General features: G+C 37.4%; 1 protein-coding gene across 10 annotated transcripts in view; it reads left to right on the plus strand.

Annotated features, from left to right (window-relative positions):
* MAGI2 (membrane associated guanylate kinase, WW and PDZ domain containing 2) overlaps positions 1 to 22,138 on the plus strand; it is a 1,130,869-nt gene that overhangs the window by 811,337 nt on the left and 297,394 nt on the right. For all 10 annotated transcript variants that reach the window (XR_014225193.1, XM_082255142.1, XM_082255141.1 and 7 more), the window contains one exon: positions 5,001 to 5,080. Coding sequence is in view for 9 of the 10 variants with exons in the window: in XM_082255142.1 (XP_082111268.1) it covers positions 5,001 to 5,080 (80 nt within the window). In the remaining variant the exon portion in view is untranslated. The remainder of the gene's footprint in view (positions 1 to 5,000; positions 5,081 to 22,138) is intronic.

The raw sequence follows: 22,138 nt of genomic DNA on the forward strand, positions 1-22,138 counted from the left end.
TTATATTGCAACTTTCAAGTCTTTAAAAGTGGTGGCGGCATTCGTTTTATTTTTTTCAGGTTAAGTAAATTGTTTGCAGTTCAGGAAAACCTGTCCTTGTAATTTTACAGTTGACTAAACTGAAGTAGATCTCAAACAATGTTACAATGTTATTAGCTTTCTAAGATGCCCCCTGTGAACTACAAAGCACACCTTTCTAGGTAAGATGCAGAGAGGTGAAGTAATTTGTAGACCACATAGGAAGAGCAGCCTAGGGTGATATTACTGCTTCTAAGTACTGGTAAGTTGCAATATGTGTGTGTGTGTATATATATATATATATTTTTTTTTTTTCTGGTTTAGATAAGCTTTATGTTTAAAAGCATTAAAATGTTATAAAATGTTATCAAAACAGCACCACCGTCTTTTTAAAAATACAATCACTGTAAACAGTATAATTTCTAAAAATGGGTCTAGAAAACCCTAACCATAAACGCTATATTTGCTATTTACCTGTTAAAGCAAGTTGACTTTTTCAGGTTTTACCTTTAATAATGCATTATTTGTTAATTTTTGACAGGTAAATTTAGCATTGCTCCAGGTGTTTTGCACACATAAGATGAGCTAGCAAACAAATAAAGTGCTACAGCATTCTTGTTTCTTGTTGCTATTAAAGCGTTTGTTAACCTAAAAAAAAAAAAATGGATCCTGTCCCCCTAAAGCAGTGGTCCTCAACCCTGGCCTACAGGGCCCACTAACAGGCCAGATTTTAGGTATTACCTTGGGGAGATGCAGACTAGAGTACTGCAATCACTGAGCAGCAAATGATATCACCTGGGATGTATTTCAGTTATCTTGCAAATCTGGCCTGTTAGTGGGCCCTGTAGGCCAGGGTTGAGGACCACTGCTCTAAAGCATGAATAACAGCACAATGCTTGTGCTATGTCATTTGGCCCCCTGTACAATCTAAAAAACCTGGTTGATCCTGCCTGGTTCTGCCCTCCCCCCTGTAAACTGACCACGGTTTATTATGGCTGTTGAGCCCTGACACCGTGGTCAGTTTACGTGCCTCCATCATCTGCAGCTCTCCTCTCTGCTCTCTCCCGTCCTCTCCCTCCTCCCCTCCCTGCCTGTCAGCTCTGTCCACTCCCTAGCCCTCCCCTCCTGCTGCTATCATAACTATAGTATAGGTATGCCATCCCCTCTGTTAAATAACATTATGTGTCCCAGTGTCTGTGCTATAAAGAAGATGCAGATTTCTACCTTATATCAGTGTGTCTCCTGGCGCTCACGTGGCCCTTCGATTTTCTCTCCTCCCCTTCTCCCCGGCTGACGTCAGCGGGAGTTCTCGGCCTCTCCCACTATAGCTGTCAGCCTGGGAGAAAAGAGAGCCAAGGAGTCATGTGAGTGCCAGGAGTCGCTCTGATATAAGGTAAAAATCAGCATATTTTTTATATAGCACCATGAAACTACATGATCAATTATTAGTGAAAAACACAGGTCTAGGTTTATAATGCATTTAAACCAGTAGTAAACTCTACCAAAAAAAAAAAACAAAATCAATATAAACATAAAAAAAATCAAATCAACTATAATGGACCCCCTGCAAAAAATGTCAAACTGTGCTAGTATGCACTGCATACTAACACATTATAACAGACTCGCATTTTAAATGAAGCCCTCCAGCGCTGAGTTACCATTGCTCCCAGGGCTTCCATCTCTGACTGATTTTTCTTCCACATTCGCGCTCTCCATCTGTTTTAATGGCCGGGTCACGATGATGCCACTCTCAAGCATGGGTACAGGAGTCACTCTCTTGGCATGGTGCTCTCTGCATTCAGTACTACACATGCGAAAATTATGTCGTTGGTTGGAGCCAATGTACAGGTCATTTTACTGCCAGGTCCATATGTCGTACGGACCTGACAGCTGGGAGTTTCACATACAATCCGGTGGCTGTAGTCACCGGGATTGTGTGTAAAACTGACAAGCAGACTCCTGCCACTGGATTGCTTCCACACACCACACGCCATATACAGTATTTCGGGCTCCATGTGCCCATCTGTATGCCCGGACTGACATGGCAGCTGCCAGCGGGTGGAGGGGAGGGAGAAGAGAGGATACACATCTGCTCTCCTCCCCTTTTTGCTGTGACATGGAAAGCAACACGTATGATGTCACTTCTGGGTCACCTGTCACTTTCCCCGGCTAGCATAGCTAGGAAAGAATGTGATTGCAATGCGATTTGTATTGAAATACATTCAGTAGAGCCCAGAGGACACATGCAGACTCTTTTGGACCCTGCATGTGTCATTAAAGAGAACCTGTCACCTAAATATCATCACATGGGGACTTTTTGTCCCCTATGTTATTAAAAAAAGTTAAGAAAAAATAAATGTTTGGTTTTTTTTGCAAAAAATAAAGTTACACAAAAACACATAAAATCTTCTTACCCCAAAAATGTTTTTTTCGAGGCACACCACCCACATATTCGCACATAGGAACATAAACGCACGCATCGGGGGCATCTACAAGTGAAAAAGTTGATTGTGACACGTTACATATTGCCACGCACGTCAGAGTGAGTGCAATAATTCTAGCACAAGACTTCCTCCATAAAACTAAACTGATGACCTATAGGATAGGGGACTTTTGAATCTTTGCCTACAGAAAATATAGGGCATGAAAGTTTGTCACCATTTCATGGGCGCACACAAAAAAGGTTTGACATGTTGGTTATCTATTTACTTGGTGCAACCTCATTTTTTGTATTTTACCAAAAATTTGGATTGCGTTAGTTTGTTTGCCCTAAAATTCACTTTAGTTAGTTTTTTACTGAAATTTTGCGTTTCCTAGACTTCTGCAATAATATTATGTGACATAAAAATTGGAACCCCCTCTGTTTTTTTCTCTAGGGTATCTTCTTTCAGAAAATATATAATGTTTGGGGGTTTTCTGTAATCTTTTTTAAGCATGTGTGCAAAATTGCAAAAACGACTCTGGCAGCGAAAAGGTTAAGGGCATCTACATGTAAGACTTTTTAGAAGTTTACCTGTTGGACAAAGTTAAACTTTTGACTTCAATACCATTTTAAGCATTGCTGCACCCATTTACAGTGCTGCAACAATCACCTCATTCTTTGTATCCTTTGTATTCCATTATGTCCAAATAACCGAAGTGTTTTAGCATTCAGCTATCTAGACAATTTGTTATGCTTTGTTTAATTATATGATATATATTGGCAATTAGAGCAGTTGCTGCTTTTTCAGTTAAGTAATTTACAGTGCTGTTAGTTTAGATAAATCATCTTTAAAAAATTAGAAATCATGATCATTACTTGACCTTTTGCAGCAGGCATTTGTCTCAGTTTCAAAGTCATGAAGCAAGAGGTAGGAGCTCTCTAAGGAAATGAGAATGCAGTAGAGCATGTGGATGGTGAAAGATACTATAAAAGCTTTGTGTGGGTGTGTGTGTATGGTCAAGAAGGGAGACCTAGAATAAAAGAAATGCATATGAAGATTGGTATTGTTATTTTAAGTTCTGTTATTCCAGTGGGGAATTCAGCTGACGTATTATAGTGCTGGATAAACGTAGGGATTCAAAACAAGGCACACTTGTAGATTCATATATTTTACTTTCCATCTAATAATGCACTTATCTGAACTACTACTAGGCCCTCATCAAGACGAAAGGTCTGGTATCCTTATGGGATACCCAATGTACATTTTTGGGGGGTCCCCTATTACCATCTATACCAGATCCTCATCTAGGATAGGGGCTGGTACTGTATAGAGTATGGTAACCCCTGGCCATTTGTTTACAAACACATTTTTGTAAATATCAGTTTGTCTTCAGTAGGTTGTATACATTGTTCAGATGCTCCACTTGACAGACATGTCAAGGGTATCTCCAAGACACGTTATTAAAAGGAATCTTTGCATGTTACACTTTAAGAATTATCAAAATTTCTGCTTCCAGACAAATTTAAATAAAAAAAATAAAAATAAAAATATGTTGGTACATGTCCCCTGAGGTAGTGCCCAGACCCCACACCTTACATGTCATTTGTTTGACAATCCCATGCTTATTAGCCCACCTATCTCCTCTGATACTCCCCAAGAAATCAACATTTACAATCACACTCATAAATAGACAGGAAAAATTAAAGAAATGGGCAATTCCATAGTGTAAAATGATATCTTTATTAAAATAATAAAGGCAGATTGATCATTGCAACTCACAGCTTGTAGTGTTCACTGTCCAAGATACTCCTCCAAACAGGATTTAAATAAAGAACTTTTTTGCTTTGGTACATATCCCCCAGGGGGATGTGAAATTCTTTCTTCTCACTGATCGGTGTTGCTATCCCTATATTGTAGTGGAATTGTGTGCTCCTTGAATAAACATCCATGCTGAAAAGAGCATCCTTTCTTCTGATACGGCCTAACATAATGATCATGAATGGATCAGAAAATATAATCATGCAGTAACTAGGTCTTTTGACTACTGTCTACCTTTTAAAAGCTAGATCCAGGCATACCAATGTGTGGGACAAAGCTAATGCCATCTGTCTAATCACAATTATATTGTAGAGAATCAGTAATAAGTAAAGGCATATATGGAATCCCTACCTAATTCCTCCCTGACCTGTGAGTGTGTGTGGAGGAGCTCATTGAGAACACTAGACTGAACTGAGACTGTGTATATCTAATAAATTCCTTTAGCTGATGATGAGCTCTGAATCTTCAATGAGGTTCTCTTGGCAGGCATGCTGGTTGATTTTAATAAAAATAGCCGCATTCAGCAGAGCAAGTTCAGGATGCCAAATTTACAGCTGCCTTGCACGATTACTCTTAAAACTCCTTCAGGGCTAATTAGAACCAGTGGGCAAAGTATATCGATTGCAAATCTCTTGAAAAAAAAAAACCCTTCACTTCCCCTTTATTTTGTTTGTTTCTTAGAGAAATAAATGTAATTCTTTTCAGTGCGCCCTTCTCAAAGTGGTGTCCTTTTCTTTTCAGCCACAACACAAAGACAACGTCATGGCTGGATCCTCGGCTAGCAAAGAAAGCAAAACCCCCAGAAGAGTGCAAAGAGAATGGTAAGTTGTCACGGTTCTTCTGGAAAAGGGTTCTGTTAACCTCTTCAGTGCCTGGCTTGCATGACATTAATGTTTAAACATGTTAATGAGCTGCACAAAAAGACATCATTTTGGATGAATTCCATTTGTTGTATGGGGGGAAGGCAGTCATATGCCCATTCTGGCATCCTGGCTTTTTCTTTCCCATGCACCTCCCCTCTTGCTTGTATTCACAGTCAAGGTTTACAACAAACATAGTTTAATGTTGTCTGGAGAATTAGTCTGTCAGCCCTCCCAGACCCACCTCTCCCCTGGATTTGTGAGTGATAACCGTAGGGTCTTGGTTCTCTCGAGGAAGATGCAATGCAAGGGGAAGTGTCAGGACCATTTCAAAGGATTATGATTATTATATCATGTAACCTTAAAGGTAAAGATTTTTTTCCTGTACTTTTTTTAAGCCTTCTACAGCAAAGAATTACAGCTTTAAAAAAATGATAGAAAAAAATTGCTGATAAAACTGCATTTAATTTTGTTGTTTGGTTGGAAATCGACATAACCTTTTTAGACTGCTAATGAGTATTAAATGTTTTATGCAATCAATATACATGTTGTCAATAGTGGCTTTCTGCGAATCTCTTAATTATTCCATGCTCAAAGCAGAGAAATACCCTTTTGCCTTGTAAAGGAATGCGTACAAGCGTGCTGTCGCTGTCTGCACACAACACCTGTGCGCTGTACACCTGTGTGCAATAATCTCAGGATTGCGACTATGGTAATAACACAGATTGCTTGTTTCCCAAGTTAAAAATGCCAACTTAGGAGCTATTTTCACAGTCGGTTACAGCTCAGCTTATTCTGTTTAGGAATCATTAGGCTCATTACAGAGAGATACAGCAAAGCTTGTTGCAGAAAAAAACATCTGACATTCCCATTTATCAATTAACCTTCATATCTGCAGCACTAAGATCAACTTTGTCATGTTTTAACGACAGGGATGACTTGGTTTTAAATTGCCTCTTGCAAGTACTGAGAAATGGCATAAATATGTGCAGCTCTAGCTCAGCTTTACATGCCACTGGATTTGATACTGATATATAATTATCCAGCTCCTAACGCTCCAGTATACTGTTGCTTACAGCAATCAAGTCATAGTTTAATATTTTTAATATCAGTCCATCAATGAAAATGCTTTTTTGTTCTTTGCTTTATAAAGCCAATCGTAAAAAAAAAAAAATGTCATATATATATATATATATAAGCTCCTGGAAGGTAGGGACTGATGTGAATGTACAAAATATATGTGTGAAGCGCTGCATTAACTGACAGCACTAGAAGTACTTGTAATAAAATAAAAAATAAATAGAAGATAACGCTAAGCATGCATTGTAATTCAGTAATTTTAGACTAGTGTCATTGTATTATACAGCAATTTAGGCATATAGCAACATTTTACAGTTAAAAAATGCTAATTTAAGAATGATATATTGAAAAAACTGCAGAAAAGTTTAAAAAAGACCTTGTAACCAATGGCGGTATATGCATCACATGTTAATATGGGCCATTTGTAAGTGAGGTGTGACAGGAAGACTGTGTACAAATAAAGCTGTGTCTAGTCATTAACTGAAGAAGAAATGGATCCATTCATAACTTTAATGCAGGTATTTATTCAGAAATAATTACTGCGTCTGTTCCAAGGCATTTGCATTGATATTCCATTTGCACTTTGCTGCATCTGCTGGAGCAATAATTGTATTTAATTGCAAGCCAAATTGATTTATACCTGTAACCACTTTGTGCAGTTTCACAGAAATTACTTTTTTAATTTAATGGTTAGAAAAAAACTTGTGACATGCCAGCAGTCTCAAAACATTATCCTGTGGCTGTAGTTATGTTTATTTGTACCACCAGGTGAACAAAAATGCCTAGTTAAAAGTTAATCACGTCTTTTCTTTAACTCCTGTATTCTGGGAGAATAGGTATAGAATGCTTAATTAAAAAGTTCAGGTTCTATAATGCATGTGCAGGCTTCTCAACATCCAATAACAGGAACAGGAACTAACTTGTATAGAGTATAGAACGTATTATACATATAACAACTGTATATGGGGACATCTACTGGCCAGAGGTATGAATACCATGTACCCCCCTCATAGTATAAACATTTTTTTTCCTCATTATTGAAGAATACAGACAAGGGCAATGCAAAGAATTATATCACAAAATATTAATATGCATTTTAATTACATTTTACAGTCCTTGGTCCACACAAGCAGCCTTCTGATTCTTTAATTATGTCTAGGAAGATCGGGTTCCTTGTCCCCAACTCCCCAATATGGTTGCTATCAGTAGGAATAGAAACATTATTTTATCATATGAAAATACTAAAAAGTCCTGCCTAATAAGTGCAAGATCAGCACAAGATGACTCACGTCACATTCCATATGAGTCAATCAGACAGTCCATTGGTGTAAGGTACTTGTAAACTTGACACTTTAAGAGGATTGGTTTGGATTTATTTCAATAAACTAGGGTTCTTAAATTTAACTAGAGATCCAAGCTGAACGTATACTTCTCTCACAACAAATACTGTATCTAATAAGTATACACATTCCATTTATCTTGTTGATCAGTTTTAGCAACTGATGATTTCGCAGGCACTGGACTTTGTCAGAGTGACTTCATGTAGTTTACTGAGCATTTTCCTGCCATGTAGTAGTTTAGCTGGTGATGCTTGTGTAGTTGCACATCTAGTCACTCTGTAGACATGTAAGAATTCTGCAGTAAGAATTTTCCAAGATTTTCCTTTAAGGTTTGCAATCCAAAGAGCTAAAGCTTCTGTTAAATCTCTCAGTATCTCCATTTGCTTAGCTATAATAAATGGAGGATTTCCTATGCCCAGTATGTCTTTCTTTCTAAAAATGTTCAAACAAATTGTGATTCATTGCAAGACACTGGCTCCTTTGGGTTACCATCTCTGCTGATAGAAGCAATTTCCTGCTGATTCATAGAAGCTGTACTATAGCGTCTATGAATAAAACACAAGCTATAAATGGAGGACAGGCAGATGAGCGAAAGGTCTGCCCCCTCTATTCATAGATTGTGTTTCATTCATAAAAGCTATAGTACGGTATCATATAATGGAGAAGCTGGGTGCAAAAGATGAGTGCTGTGGCACTCTTGATTAGTGGCTGTCACAGCTGCATTGGCTCTTTTAACCCCCACCGCAGAAGAATATATATATATTTTTTTGGGGGGGGGTAGGAGCATTGGTTCATAGAGGAGGATTTCAGATAGTAAAGGACTCAGCAACAAAAGGGACACATCCTACCGCTTGTAAGTAATGTGCTGATCTTTGTTTGCTAACTTCTGACTAAACGTAGGCTTTAATGCAATGAGAGCTATATCAGAAGTGTCAACTGCTGCTTGTAGATTATAGAAAATATGCTGTCCTTCTGCTCCCAGGTAGTGAAAAGGTAAAGTAGGCAAGAGCTCTTGATTAGCAGCAGGTAAGTGCTCTTGATTAGCAGCAAGTTAGTAATTCTTAAGCATCTAAATCCAAGCAATAAAAGCATTGCATGCCCTTGATAGGATTATCTGTCTTCTTCCTCATTCACTTCCTAATATTGGTATTTAATGTACTTAGAGGGAAACTACCACAAGAAACTTGAAGGCTGCCATTGCTGACACCCTCCTGAAAATGCTGCCTGCCAAGCTGACCCCTAAGCTTCAGTCATTTTTGGGCATGGCTAGTCCATGTGTTAGGCAGCCAAATTAAATGAGTTGGCTGCCTTACCGTAATGCTTGATGTAACATGCAAACGTTACCGACCTTTAGATGTGTGAACCCATCCTAACTGTCAGGTTGACCTAAAACGTCAGCCTTAATGTGCTAATGGAAATGCATACAGGTGTTTACACACAGCACATAGAAATATTTACAAGTGAGTTAACATGTTCTTATTCACTAAACAGTTAAAATTAATAGTCTAAGATAAATTGAGCTTGCACTGGAAAAAGAATACTTATGCAATTACAAATATTTATTCTTCTTATTAGTTTTACCTGTGTACCACTACATTGCTCCAGAATTGACACTCTATCCTCTGACTGGATCTAGCAAATGTTGGAAATGTATCACTGCCTCTATCCTCAGCTCAGCACCACAGCATTCCTAGAGATATGTTCTGGGCTCAGCATCACATTGCAGTGCAGGAACAAGGTCATCCTGCACCCAGGGCAAGGATGCCAAACTGTGCCCTCCCCCTTCCTTTGGGGTTAGGGTCAAGGCACCCCCCCCCCATCCCTGCAATAAACCATTGTGCCCAGGGCAACCGCCCCTCCTGCCCTCCTGCCCACCCCTTGTCCCAGCCCTTTCACATTGCATATGGAAATCAGTTTTCACCTTTGCTAATTTAATAGAATCCCTGCAGATACCACCGCATGTCCTTCTCTAGTTTAACACTACACTATCCCTATTTCCCTGTGCCTTAGTCCCTTGCTCAGTTGCACTCGTTTTCCTTAATACATGTACTATAATGTAGTAAAGCTTCACTTTGTAAAACATACCCAATCAGGTGCAAAGAAAATCATTTGAAAAAGCATTTTTGCTTGCACATGATTGGATGATGGAAATCAGCAGAATTTTACCACTTTTACTAAGCTCTGGGGAAAATAAGTGCAAGTTTACTTGCAAAGTGCACAGTCCAGTTTCCTTTAGTAAATCCACCCTTCTACCTGTGTGGATTTCCTGAAGATGCCCTATTAGGGAAAATACATTGGGCGGAGCTGATCTTGTGACATCATCGCGCTCACTGACGGCTGGATCCCGCGATGGAGCTTGTATCTGTGTTTTCACTGTCTTATATATGCTGCAGATTTGTAAGTGCATTCACTTTTTAAAATATACTTTTACTGGATTGTAGTGCATGAGATTCTTATGTCTTAATCGAGTCCTTGGATATCGCTGTGTGAGAGAAGTGCTTTGTACAATGGTAGAAATGACAGCCCTTTGAGGTGATTGATGGAGGCATTATACTCACCAATACTTGATTGATCTCTAAATTGTGAGATGTCTATAGTCGGTTAGCTGCTTGGTGTGGCACTAGAGCACTTTCACTACAATTTTTGATTTCACAAGGGGAGCTTTATAGTCATGGCGGAAGTTATATTACTCTTACAGCTGTGGATTTGCACTGTCACTTTTTTTCTGTTTGAATATCTGGACTTTCTTATTTTATCAACTCATAATTTAAAATTATTATTGATTATTATATATTTTTTGACAATTTTCTTAGTTAGCTGCTTGGTGTGGGTATATGACTTGATATATATGTTTGCACACTTGCACTCATTTTTTTCTGATATGTAGTTTTTGGCACTAGTGTTTATGTTTTTGTACATTGATTTTTAACTGGCTGTGGCTAGAACCCTGCACTTCCTTGACACGTAATCACAAATTATGCCCGCTGTACTGAAAGGTCGCTTCTTCCAGTTTTTGATTTGGCAATGCTCTCCATATAGCTCTGCTCCCCTTACCCAAGACAAAACAGTGGGGGGAAAAAACAAACAAGGACTCATGTACACAGTTACAAAAAGTTTACATTTTTATCAGTTTATTTTTACTTTTTTTTACAGATCTGAACAAAGTTTTATTGCTGGTAGATCCTATAGTTGTTGTGCATGTATGTACTCTAACAGATTTGGACTATCCATTTTGCGCCATAAATCTACCAGCGCTGTAGCAAAAAATGCTCATTCGACGTAAAACATCGGCATGCAGATATTTTTGCTGCATTGTTTATCATAAAGATGTGGAGCTGGAATTAGATGTTAGGAAAACAGAAGGCTATATTTGTTATACCAAATAAAGCAAATACATTCATTATGCTGTTTAGGTGTTGTTCATCTGCCATTTTCATCAAAATATTTCCTTTTTTATTTTGACAGGGCCAATTTACTTTGAATCAGAAGTAGGATGTTTTAGTGATACAATGTTCTTATTAGCACATTTTAATGTAGTGGGTGAGATAACAAATATTTATATGCAGTAAGGGCTCATTCAAGCAATGAACTGCATCTTGTCAAAGCAGCTCATTTGAATGGCTTCACTCTGCACTTTACTGGGCTTTCCTGTATGAATGACATGCTTAATTCACCTCTATTATTAGATGTAGCTATGAGATAGAGTGTGGATAAGCACAGGCTTGTGCATTAGCAGTCAAAAAGTGTTCTGTTCATTTAGTAAGCATAAGTACTCTTAGTACATTTCTCCTTTTACTGCAATTGTTTATGTATAAACGTTTAATATGCATTATATTAGGGAACAAGACTAATAAAAGGGACAATGTCTTATGTTGAGAACTCTTTTATTTACTTAAAGAGGAAGTAAACCCTAAAAAAAAAGGAGAAAAAATAAACCTGTAAAGACAAAGGCATTATGAGCTAGTATGCATCGCATACTAGCTCATATACTTACCTTAAAACGAAGCCCCCGCTGTGCCGTTCGCTCAGTGACTGCTTCCTCGTTCTCGTCCTCCGGCCATTTTATTGGCCGGAGGCACGATTACATCACTCCCACGCATGCATGCGGGAGCCGCCGTTCACGGCACTGGGCTCTGAAGGAACGGCACGGGTGGCCGTTCCTTCAGAGCGCATGCGCCAATGACGTCATCGGCTGCATGCACTGTAAATATCTCCTAAACGGTGCATGTTTAGGAGATATTTATAGCACCTATAGGTAAGCCTTAATATAGGCTTACCTATAGGTAAATGTCAACAGAGTGGGTTTACAACCACTTTATAAAATTATCTTTCCTTTTCAAAACCCATCTAATTATGTACCTAGATGAAAATCCTTAAGAGGAAGTAGGGTCCATTTTATGTAAGCAGAAGTTCTTGTGTAGTTATTGCATTGTTTACCTTAAAGTGATTTTTGTTTTAGCATAGCTTTCAATATATATATATATAGAGAGAGAGATCTGTAGATTATCCACTAGTTGGAGTTATATATCTCATGCAGTCTCCCAGCCTAATTGTTGAGATAAGGTATGAGCCATACCTTACACATACAAAGAAGTTTGAAAAATACATTTTAAGAATTTACTTTTGTTTCATCTACTTTGAACGTACCATTCATTACCTTAAAAATGCATGCATTTTGTTTTTTTGAAAGCCGAGTAGTTTTACTTTGGCTGAAAGTTTTAAGAGTTATTTCAAACAGAGGAAGAGCTATTTCTGGCTCTGGTATAATGTCATCTCGTTTGTCATGTTGTAAGACTACAATTTAAAACCTTCCAACACATACAGTAGTTCCCAATTGTTTCCTTTAAGACTTTCTCTGCCCAACCAGTATATATATTTTTCACACATATGTTAAAATACACATTTCTGACTGTAAAATTATTAAACCACAAAAAACAAAATATATTTCCTGAAAGCAAAGGGCCTGTAAATTAAAAACGTGTTAGTTGTAATTAAGTCACACTATATTTGTACAAATGTTTGTAAAATCTATATTTTTTTGTAAAATTTGCACTAAAATTAAGTATTTTGAACCCAAACACAATTGAATATCCATTCTATTTCTGGGAGTAAACAATAAAAGTAAAGTAAATAAGTAGCAAATATGTAAAGCCCCAAAATTGTGTATGCCTACAACATTGTGGAAACTATTGTAGCCAAAATTATGATGTATTAAAAACCTTTACAGCTCATCAAATTAGGTATTAAGTGTTTGGGGTTAATTAAAAATAATTCTTTAACTCATGGTATACACAGTTTGTTGCGTAATTTATGTATATGTACACCTGGGCATCCCAAATGTGAATTTCATGGATGAGAAGCTTACAATTTTGAGGGATTTTATTTAGTGTATTAGATTTTATCATTTAAAACTAATTTATGGTTTTCTACTTCACTTTATTGCTATCATGAGGGGACTGAAAAAGAGGCCAACTTGCTATTGCAGTTGTAAGCTTGTCCTAATTATTTGCTGCACATCCTTGTCAGTCAAAGCGTTAAAGTCTTTCTCAAGCCAAACAGCAATGGAAGCCAAACAATGGTTCTAACTGTTTCTCAATCTATCCATTAGGAAAAAGAATTTGTCTAGAGATGTACTTAAATTAATTATTTATATAAATTACATAGGAACTGTTGTTGATTAAATCCAGGTAAAACACCATGTCCAACGGTTGCTATCCTGATAGTTGCTTTAAACAACCATTCTTATTAACTACAGAACTTAATCAGTTAGTATTTAAAGGGGTGAGTTGACAGCTGTAAAACAATTGTAGTGGACAAGTGCCACTAACAAATGATGTCAGTTATAGTTTTGTGGCTCAAACAACCCTAATTTAATTACAATCTTGCAATTCTTATGGATTTTAGTACCTAGAATGGCTATTGCATTCAGTCTAGGACCAATGCTTGTAATTTGCAAAAACTGGCACTGCTGACTGTGTCATATTGTGCTTCTCTTAGAAACAATAGTCCACTTTTATCTAAAAAAAATTACTTTTTCAGCTCCCAAACAATTGTGGAATAGGAAAAGATGGCTGTTGCATAGTATTTTAATCTCCTGTAAGAATAAATTCCTTACTATAAATTATATAAAATTATGAGCAACTAGATGAGTAAAATAACCTGTTAAATTGACTTCATTTGTAGAATATTTAAAAATGTATACAGTATAACATAGGGGTTGTATGCTGTAATAATGATATTGTACACAACCCAACTTTGTGTATTCTATAATGTATTTTGGTCTAGTCCAACCAGAGATTCCTATTAGCATTTAAATAAATATTTATCATCTCACATAAGTCTCTGGATTTTATGAAGCTGTGCATATATTTCCTTGTACTGCCATTTAAATTATTATTTAGAAGTGTTAAAAAATTAGTGATCTATGATTGGCAACAGCTAATCACATGGCATAGGGTGCTGTGATTGGCCCAAGTACCATGTAATAGCTGTGGGACAATCAAAGAATCATTCTATATGAACTACAGCTATTATGAATTCAATTCTTTCATAAAAGCTTTGTTGGCATTGTGATCATGTGATTGTGTAATGATCACATGATCCCCGGCCACTTTTGGGCACAATGGTCATGGAACACAGCGGGCATGAGAGCGGCATGCCGTATGCTGCAGGGGGTGCGCTGAAAGCCCCTATCCTGGAACAGGCTGGATCACTTTATTAAAGGTAAATTTATCTATTAAAGGTTACATTTTTAAAAATAACAAACCTCTTATACTTTCCTGCTCTGTGCAATGCTTTTGCACAGGGCAGCCCCCGATCCTCCTCTTCTCAGGTCCCCCCACCAGTGCTTCTGGCTCCTCCTCCTCTTCTCCACTTGCTATGGGGGCATGCTCACTCCTAAGCCTTGCTCCATGTGTCCTTAAAACACACAGAACAGGACTCAGTTCTGCCCCTGCTCCCTCTTCACTGGCTGTGATTGAAAGCAGCAGGAGCCAATGGCTGCACATCTTTGGCTCATGATTGGGCAAGTATTAGGGGGGCTGCCGGGGGAGCTGTATAATGAAGGTTATTTTACCTTCATGCATATAATAAAATGAGAATAAAAACCTTCAACCTTTAGAACCACTTTAATGAGCCATTGGTCTGAAAAATCATGCATGCTAAGTGTCATAAATATGCCTGTTCTAATTCACTATCTTTCCAAGTGGCAATGGATGGATATAGATAATAGTTCTCAGCCCTGCATATTTTAAAATAAAATTAGTAAATCATGGTTTGATTGCACAATGTGTTCATGGGATATATCATGAGATGTGGGGCCTTTTTTTTCTGCCTATTGCTACCTTGTTAAAACTTCTAGCTGTAAAACACGTTGTACTTTGGTTTATACAAGAATTGGAGTATCTGCAGCATAATTGTTCTTAGTTTATTAATAGTGTTTATGGTTTCCCCTTAGATAAAATAAATACACACAGTTGCTTAATAAAGCTCCATTTGCATCAAAACTTGACAAAACTGTTGTGGGTAATAAACAGTGCTTCCAACTTGTATGCATAAGGTACATAAATAAAGTGTCAGCTCCTCAAGCCCTAAACTGTAATTTTACAACTCTAAGTTGCAAGACACTGAAATTAATTGTGTCTACAAAAGGACAGCGCTGTGAACAACAAGTGTTCATCTTTAAAACTTAATGAGTGCATTAAACTACTAAACCTTATAAATGTATCACATCTATGAGAAACAACTGAAGTGCTAACGTGCTATTGCATTGATATTTCTATCTAAATTGATACAATGAAATACGTAAGTGAATAAATAAACACATTTTTCTTAAGTGTTAGCGTGCTATAAAACATGATACACTTATAAAATTCAGTGCTATAAGTCCTGTAAATGCTGATATGTCGGTCAATGACGTCACAAGGGGGTGGGGTCCTCCGCTGACATCATGGGGTGACTCCACCCCTTATCTATTTAAGAAATGTCAGACGTACGAGCAGGCAGTCGGGAAAAAGCTTCAGACGAGGCCAGGGGTTTTTTTTACGCCGCTGCAGTGGACGGCGTAATTGACGATTAATCTACATCAGGGGACATTGTCTTTTATTTTTTAATAAAAGGAATTGTCAAAAACATGTGTACTGTCGTTATTCCCTTTTTTGCAAAATGGGTAGGGGTACTATGCACCCCATACTCCTTCCCATAGGAGGAGAGGATCTAGGGGCCCCTTGGTAAAGGGGGCTTACAGATTGCGATAAGCCCCCCGCGTGCAGACCCCCACAACCACATCCTTTTCTTATTCCACATGTTAGGGGCAGGTGCAGTTGCATTTGTAATACTTGAATTTGTTGGATTTTTTGCTAGTATCATGCTTTTTTATGGTTGCCCTTATTGGGATAGGAGACAATGAGATCAGGAAGTAAAATTAACTCTCCATCACTTCAAACTGTACTTTGGTGCCACCTAAAAATATTTCACCTAATAGGAGGGCTGGCATTTTCAATTCTTTAACAAATAGATGAATAAGCTACATCATTGTAGCAATTTTATTTATTGATCCAAAGTACCTTCTGCCTATTTTGAATCAATGTGTATTGACATTTTCTCTACTGGTCTACGCACAGACTTTCTCTCATTTTCACAATTAGAGTGAGAAAGGACAGTTTTAAAACTCTTTCAGCCTAATCCTTTTAATTTCTAGATGCAGACATTTCGGACTCTACACAAATGATGAAATAGAGGATTGTTCCTGTTCTAGGTTCTGGATTTATGGAAAGGTCAATAAGGCCTGGCTACAGGGTAGAACAGTTTAACCACTTCTGGACCGGAAGATTTTCCCCCTTAATGACCAGGCCGTGTTTTGCGATTCGGCACTGCGGTACTTTAACGGACAAGTGCACGGTCATGCGATGTTGTACCTAAATAAAATTTATGTCCTTTTTTTCCCACAAATAGAGCTTTCTTTTAGTGGTATTTGATCACCTGTGCAATTTTTATTTTTTGCGCTATAAACAAAAAAATAGCAACAATTCTGAAAAAAAACCAATATTTTTCACATTCTGCTATATAACATTCCCAATAAAAAAATTGTAAAAATCCTAATTTTTTACATTTTAGGCCAATGTGTTTTCTGCTACATATTTTTGGTAAAAAAAATCACAATAAGCGTATTTTGATTGGTTTGCGCAAAAGTTATTGCGTCTACTAACTACGGGAAAGATTTATGTCATTTTTATTGTTTTGCACTGTTACTGTAATAATGACACTGGCAGGGAAGGGGTTAACAGTGTGGGTGATCAAGGGGTTAAATGTGTACCTAGGGGCGTGTCTCTAACTGTGGGGGGGTGGCTTGTGGAATGACCATAGAGACCTGTGATCCTATATAGAAGGATTACAGGGGCTCTGTGATCATTGCAGGAAGAAGAATGATCAACTGTGTTTACAACAGCAGACCGCCCTTCTCTCTCAGGGGGGAACGATCACTGGGGTCAGGCGGCAATCGGAGCCGCCTGCCCACTGCATCGTTTTCCCTGTTGACGAGCAGGGGCGGGAGCGCGGGGGCGGGAGCGCGGGGGCGCACGCATGCCCCTTATCTGCAGGCACGCGATTGACGTAGCCCTACGTCGGTTTGCCAGGGAGAGCCACACCGCCGCAGTATATATGCGGTAAGCAGTCGGCAATATATGTTAAACGGAGGAAAGCTACTCCTTTTTCTATTAACAACTTCAGCTCTTGCATCTGTATACATCTTGCGGACCAGAGCAATTTCTACAGTTCAGCTCAGGCTCTGTTTATTTGGCAAACAACTTTGTAATTACATAAGATAACAATGTAGGATAGATAGATAGATAGATAGATAGATAGATAGATAGATAGATAGATAGATAGATAGATAGATAGATAGATAGATAGATAGATAGATAGATAGATAGATAGATAGATAGATAGATAGATAGATAGATAGATAGATAGATAGATAGATAGATAGATAGATAGATAGATAGATAGATAGATAGATAGATAGATAGATAGATAGATAGATAGATAGATAGATAGATAGATAGATAGATAGATAGATAGATAGATAGATAGATAGATAGATAGATAGATAGATAGATAGATAGATAGATAGATAGATAGATAGATAGATAGATAGATAGATAGATAGATAGATAGATAGATAGATAGATAGATAGATAGATAGATAGATAGATAGATAGATAGATAGATAGATAGATAGATAGATAGATAGATAGATAGATAGATAGATAGATAGATAGATAGATAGATAGATAGATAGATAGATAGATAGATAGATAGATAGATAGATAGATAGATAGATAGATAGATAGATAGATAGATAGATAGATAGATAGATAGATAGATAGATAGATAGATAGATAGATAGATAGATAGATAGATAGATAGATAGATAGATAGATAGATAGATAGATAGATAGATAGATAGATAGATAGATAGATAGATAGATAGATAGATAGATAGATAGATAGATAGATAGATAGATAGATAGATAGATAGATAGATAGATAGATAGATAGATAGATAGATAGATAGATAGATAGATAGATAGATAGATAGATAGATAGATAGATAGATAGATAGATAGATAGATAGATAGATAGATAGATAGATAGATAGATAGATAGATAGATAGATAGATAGATAGATAGATAGATAGATAGATAGATAGATAGATAGATAGATAGATAGATAGATAGATAGATAGATAGATAGATAGATAGATAGATAGATAGATAGATAGATAGATAGATAGATAGATAGATAGATAGATAGATAGATAGATAGATAGATAGATAGATAGATAGATAGATAGATAGATAGATAGATAGATAGATAGATAGATAGATAGATAGATAGATAGATAGATAGATAGATAGATAGATAGATAGATAGATAGATAGATAGATAGATAGATAGATAGATTTTTTTTATTTTTTTTAGGCATTCATTTTGGTGATTATAGTCTTGCAAAACGTGTTGCATTTACTTTGCAATTCATAGACCAAATACATAAAAAAGCTACGAAAAGCACTTTGGTCAGTGTTCATTTAAAAAAAAGCTAGTGTTTCTGTGGATAAAAAATATACATTTAATTTTTTACTTTGTCTTGTTTTCACAAAACACTAAATTGAAGATTCTTGTACAAATTAATGAAAAATGATTTCCAAATTAAATAAGGACTTAATGCATGACAACAACATGTATAAAAACAAACATGTTTAAATATTAATGGTTAAAAAAATTGATTATGTTTGATTCAACGGATGTCATATACAGATCAGTTACACATTTGACCTGAAAATTATTCAAAAAGAGCAAAAGATTTGGAAATTAAGAAATACCATATTAAATTCTAAATACTAACCACAACATACAAGGCCATCCAAAACATCGCCCCCAGCTACAATATAAACCTTGTCTGCAGATGTAACCCAAATCATCCTCTCCGCTCCTTCCAAGACCTCCTGCTCTCTAGCTTCCTTATTACCTTCTCCCATGCTCGCCTCCAGGACTCCAGAGCTTCTCCCATCCTCTGGAATTCCTTGCCCCAGTATGTCCGGTCAGCCCCTAATCTGTCCGCCTTTAGACAATCCCTAAAAACCCACATATTCAGAGAAGCCTACCCCACCTCCACCTAAGAACTGTACTCATCACCTCCGCCTCCCTCTAGATATTAAGTTCCATGAGCAGGGCCCTCCTATTTCTTCTGTGTTGAACTGTATTGTAATTGTACTGTCCCCCTCTACATTGCAAAGTGCTGTGTAAACTGTTGGCGCTATATAAATCCTGTGTAATAATATAAAGCCTAAGGAAGGAATTTAGGTTATCCTGAAAGCTTGTATAGCCAAGTATAGTCCATATTAGCCAAGTTAGCCAATAAAGGCCTTAATTCAAACTTCAAACTTTTTGCATTAATCAATGGCTAACATGGTACAATTCTGTACTAATGCTAGAATGAATATGTTGTTATATTGTATTTCTCAATTACACTTCTAAAAAATGGTTAAAACACTGTTCAGAAGTTTCCATTTACACAGCAGCCGCTGTCATTTTGACAGCTGGGTTTGCTGGCAAAAGTGGTGGGGGAGCAGCAGCAGGGAGAGAGAATGTATGCCCTATGTACGTCAATGACGTTCTTTAAGGCATACACTATACGCTCAATGTCTAAAGCTGGTTTCATTTTTATTTTTAGGTAACTGAACAATTGTTTCCTGTCTGGTAAATGGCTTCTTACGAACTATCATGTGAATGACAATATACAGTTAAAATTCAAAATTGCCTGTCTTTTTTTTTTTTTTTTGGCGTGAGCTATTCTTTGTATCCTCATTTCTATTGGCATTTCCTGCCTTGTACCCATTGCTGGAGTATGCAAATGAGAGTGACTAATCACATTCAGCAACATTTAAAATGAAAAAAAGGTGAGTGCCTTTGCCATTTCATTTTGAATGAAGGACAGAATATATAATTAGCATCTTTCTAGCTTTGGTTAGAATATCCTATGGCACGTATAAGTTTGTGGTCACATGTCAAGCTGTCATACAGTTTGCAATCAGTTTACTAGTGGGGAATCACTGTTTCTCTTTTTTCAAATTGCAAAGAATAGCATAGATTTAAACAATTTTTTTTGTAAATGTAGTTTTATGAAAGTTTATATTTTGCCTTTTCTACAGCTCCTTCCCAGTCCCTCCTATTACCTGACAGTGTTAGCTGTATAACTGCAATCAAGACCTACTTTCAAACAGTCATGAAAAATCAGTTTTATCAGCGGGTTTTATAACTGATTGCCTATAGTTCATCATGTAAAACATTTACCATCAAACATTTCTTAAGTGAATTGTCATTCTCATGTAGTTAGTGGTCATATTGTTTTTATAATGACTCATTATATGCCATCATTTTGAGTACTAGACAATTTAAGAGAATCTTTGAGTTTGGGGGTTTGATTGCATTGTTATTATTTATAAAAGTCTTTGCTTTAAAAATACACCTTTTATATTGGGTAACCCATGAAAGAGGATGTACAGAGCTTTTTTTGTTCGCTCAAGAGAAAGCTAAGAAAAAGCTGTTCTCTTACCCAGATTGAAAAGTGTGTATGGAGACCTCCTAAAAGGTAGAAGGTAGGGGAGAGAGATGGGGGTGAGTATAAAGAGCAAAGGAACGTCTCGAAAATACAGTAAGAAAATAAAAAAAATAAGAAGTGCCATTTCTTGGCCATATGAAATATTTCTGATTTACTTGAGGAAAAAAAAATTGCTGGCTCCAAACCGAATAAAGAAATACGTCCAATACATCCCCTCAAACCCTTTTACTGGCAATGCTGATTGGTAGTATGGTGGTGGCTGCGGAGGGTTTACACACACTCTCAGCAGCTTCAGCTGACTGCCAACTGCCATTTGGAAGCCATTCAGTAGCTTGCAGTGGCTGGATCACTTCAACACATCCCTATAAGGGCTGGCTCTCCCCCCCCCCTTGTGCACCCCCACCATGTTTCCCAGGCTCCACTGGCACAATAGCGGACCCAGGACCAACATGGCAGGTGCTGCTAAGTAGAGGGGAGGAAGATGGGTGAACATCACTTCCGGGTCCTGGTGTCACTTTCCCCAGTCAGTGTGGCCAGGGAAGAAGCTAATGGACACGTTTCACTGGCGCACATAATCGGGTAATATATTGTGTTTATGAATTTTAGTGAATTTTACATTTTTTTAATTAAAGTTCTGTATTTCATAAACTATTGTGCTAATATTGTGTGACATGAAAAATTAGAACTGCCCCTATTTAATACTCTAAGGTGGCTGCTTTCAGAAAAAAATATGCTTGGGGAGGTTTAACTTATCATCAGGCCTAAAATGATTTTTAAACGTGTGAAAAAAATTCAAAAACAGCTCTGGCAGTGAATGGATGAAAGGTTAATTTCACCTTTTGCACCATGGTACATGTTGCACCCATATTTAGGGTGTAAAATGTTACATAGTGCAAATGGGACCCCCAACCCCACACTGGCCCAGTAAGTATGACAGCATGCAGGGGTTCTTCTCCAGCTCCACAGCAGCTGTCACTTATGAAATCAGTGGGGTTCTACCCACACAGCTGTGCAGGTCTGCCATAATGGAACAGGAGTGCAGTGATCACCACACTCATAGTTCAGTAAAACTTCCTCCAACTTCCTCCAACTCTCCTAGTGAAAGTCTGTACCTTAAAATGGACATTGAACTGGAGGAAGAGTCTGCAGGACCCTGGCATTGCACCCCTAAACAACTGGTAAGGGGTGCAATGCTTTGCAGGTTCTTATGCAAAAATGTATTAAATACACATTTTTTTCTTGCAAATGTTTGTGCATGTATTATTTTACTCTAAAAGGTGACCGATAATCATTATTTGTTCTCCATTTTTGTTTAGGATTCATCAAATTTCACATATATCAGACACAAAACCTAGGTCCTGGCAATCATAATGAGCACTGGGGATGAGTTTCTGCCATAAACGTATTTTGTCACGGTGTTTTATCTTAAAAAACATTGGAATATCCCGAAAAATTACAACATTTTAGGACCTTTACTT

This window comes from Pelophylax lessonae (assembly GCF_965119305.1).
Source record: "Pelophylax lessonae genome assembly, chromosome: 4".
Taxonomy (NCBI): domain Eukaryota; kingdom Metazoa; phylum Chordata; class Amphibia; order Anura; family Ranidae; genus Pelophylax; species Pelophylax lessonae.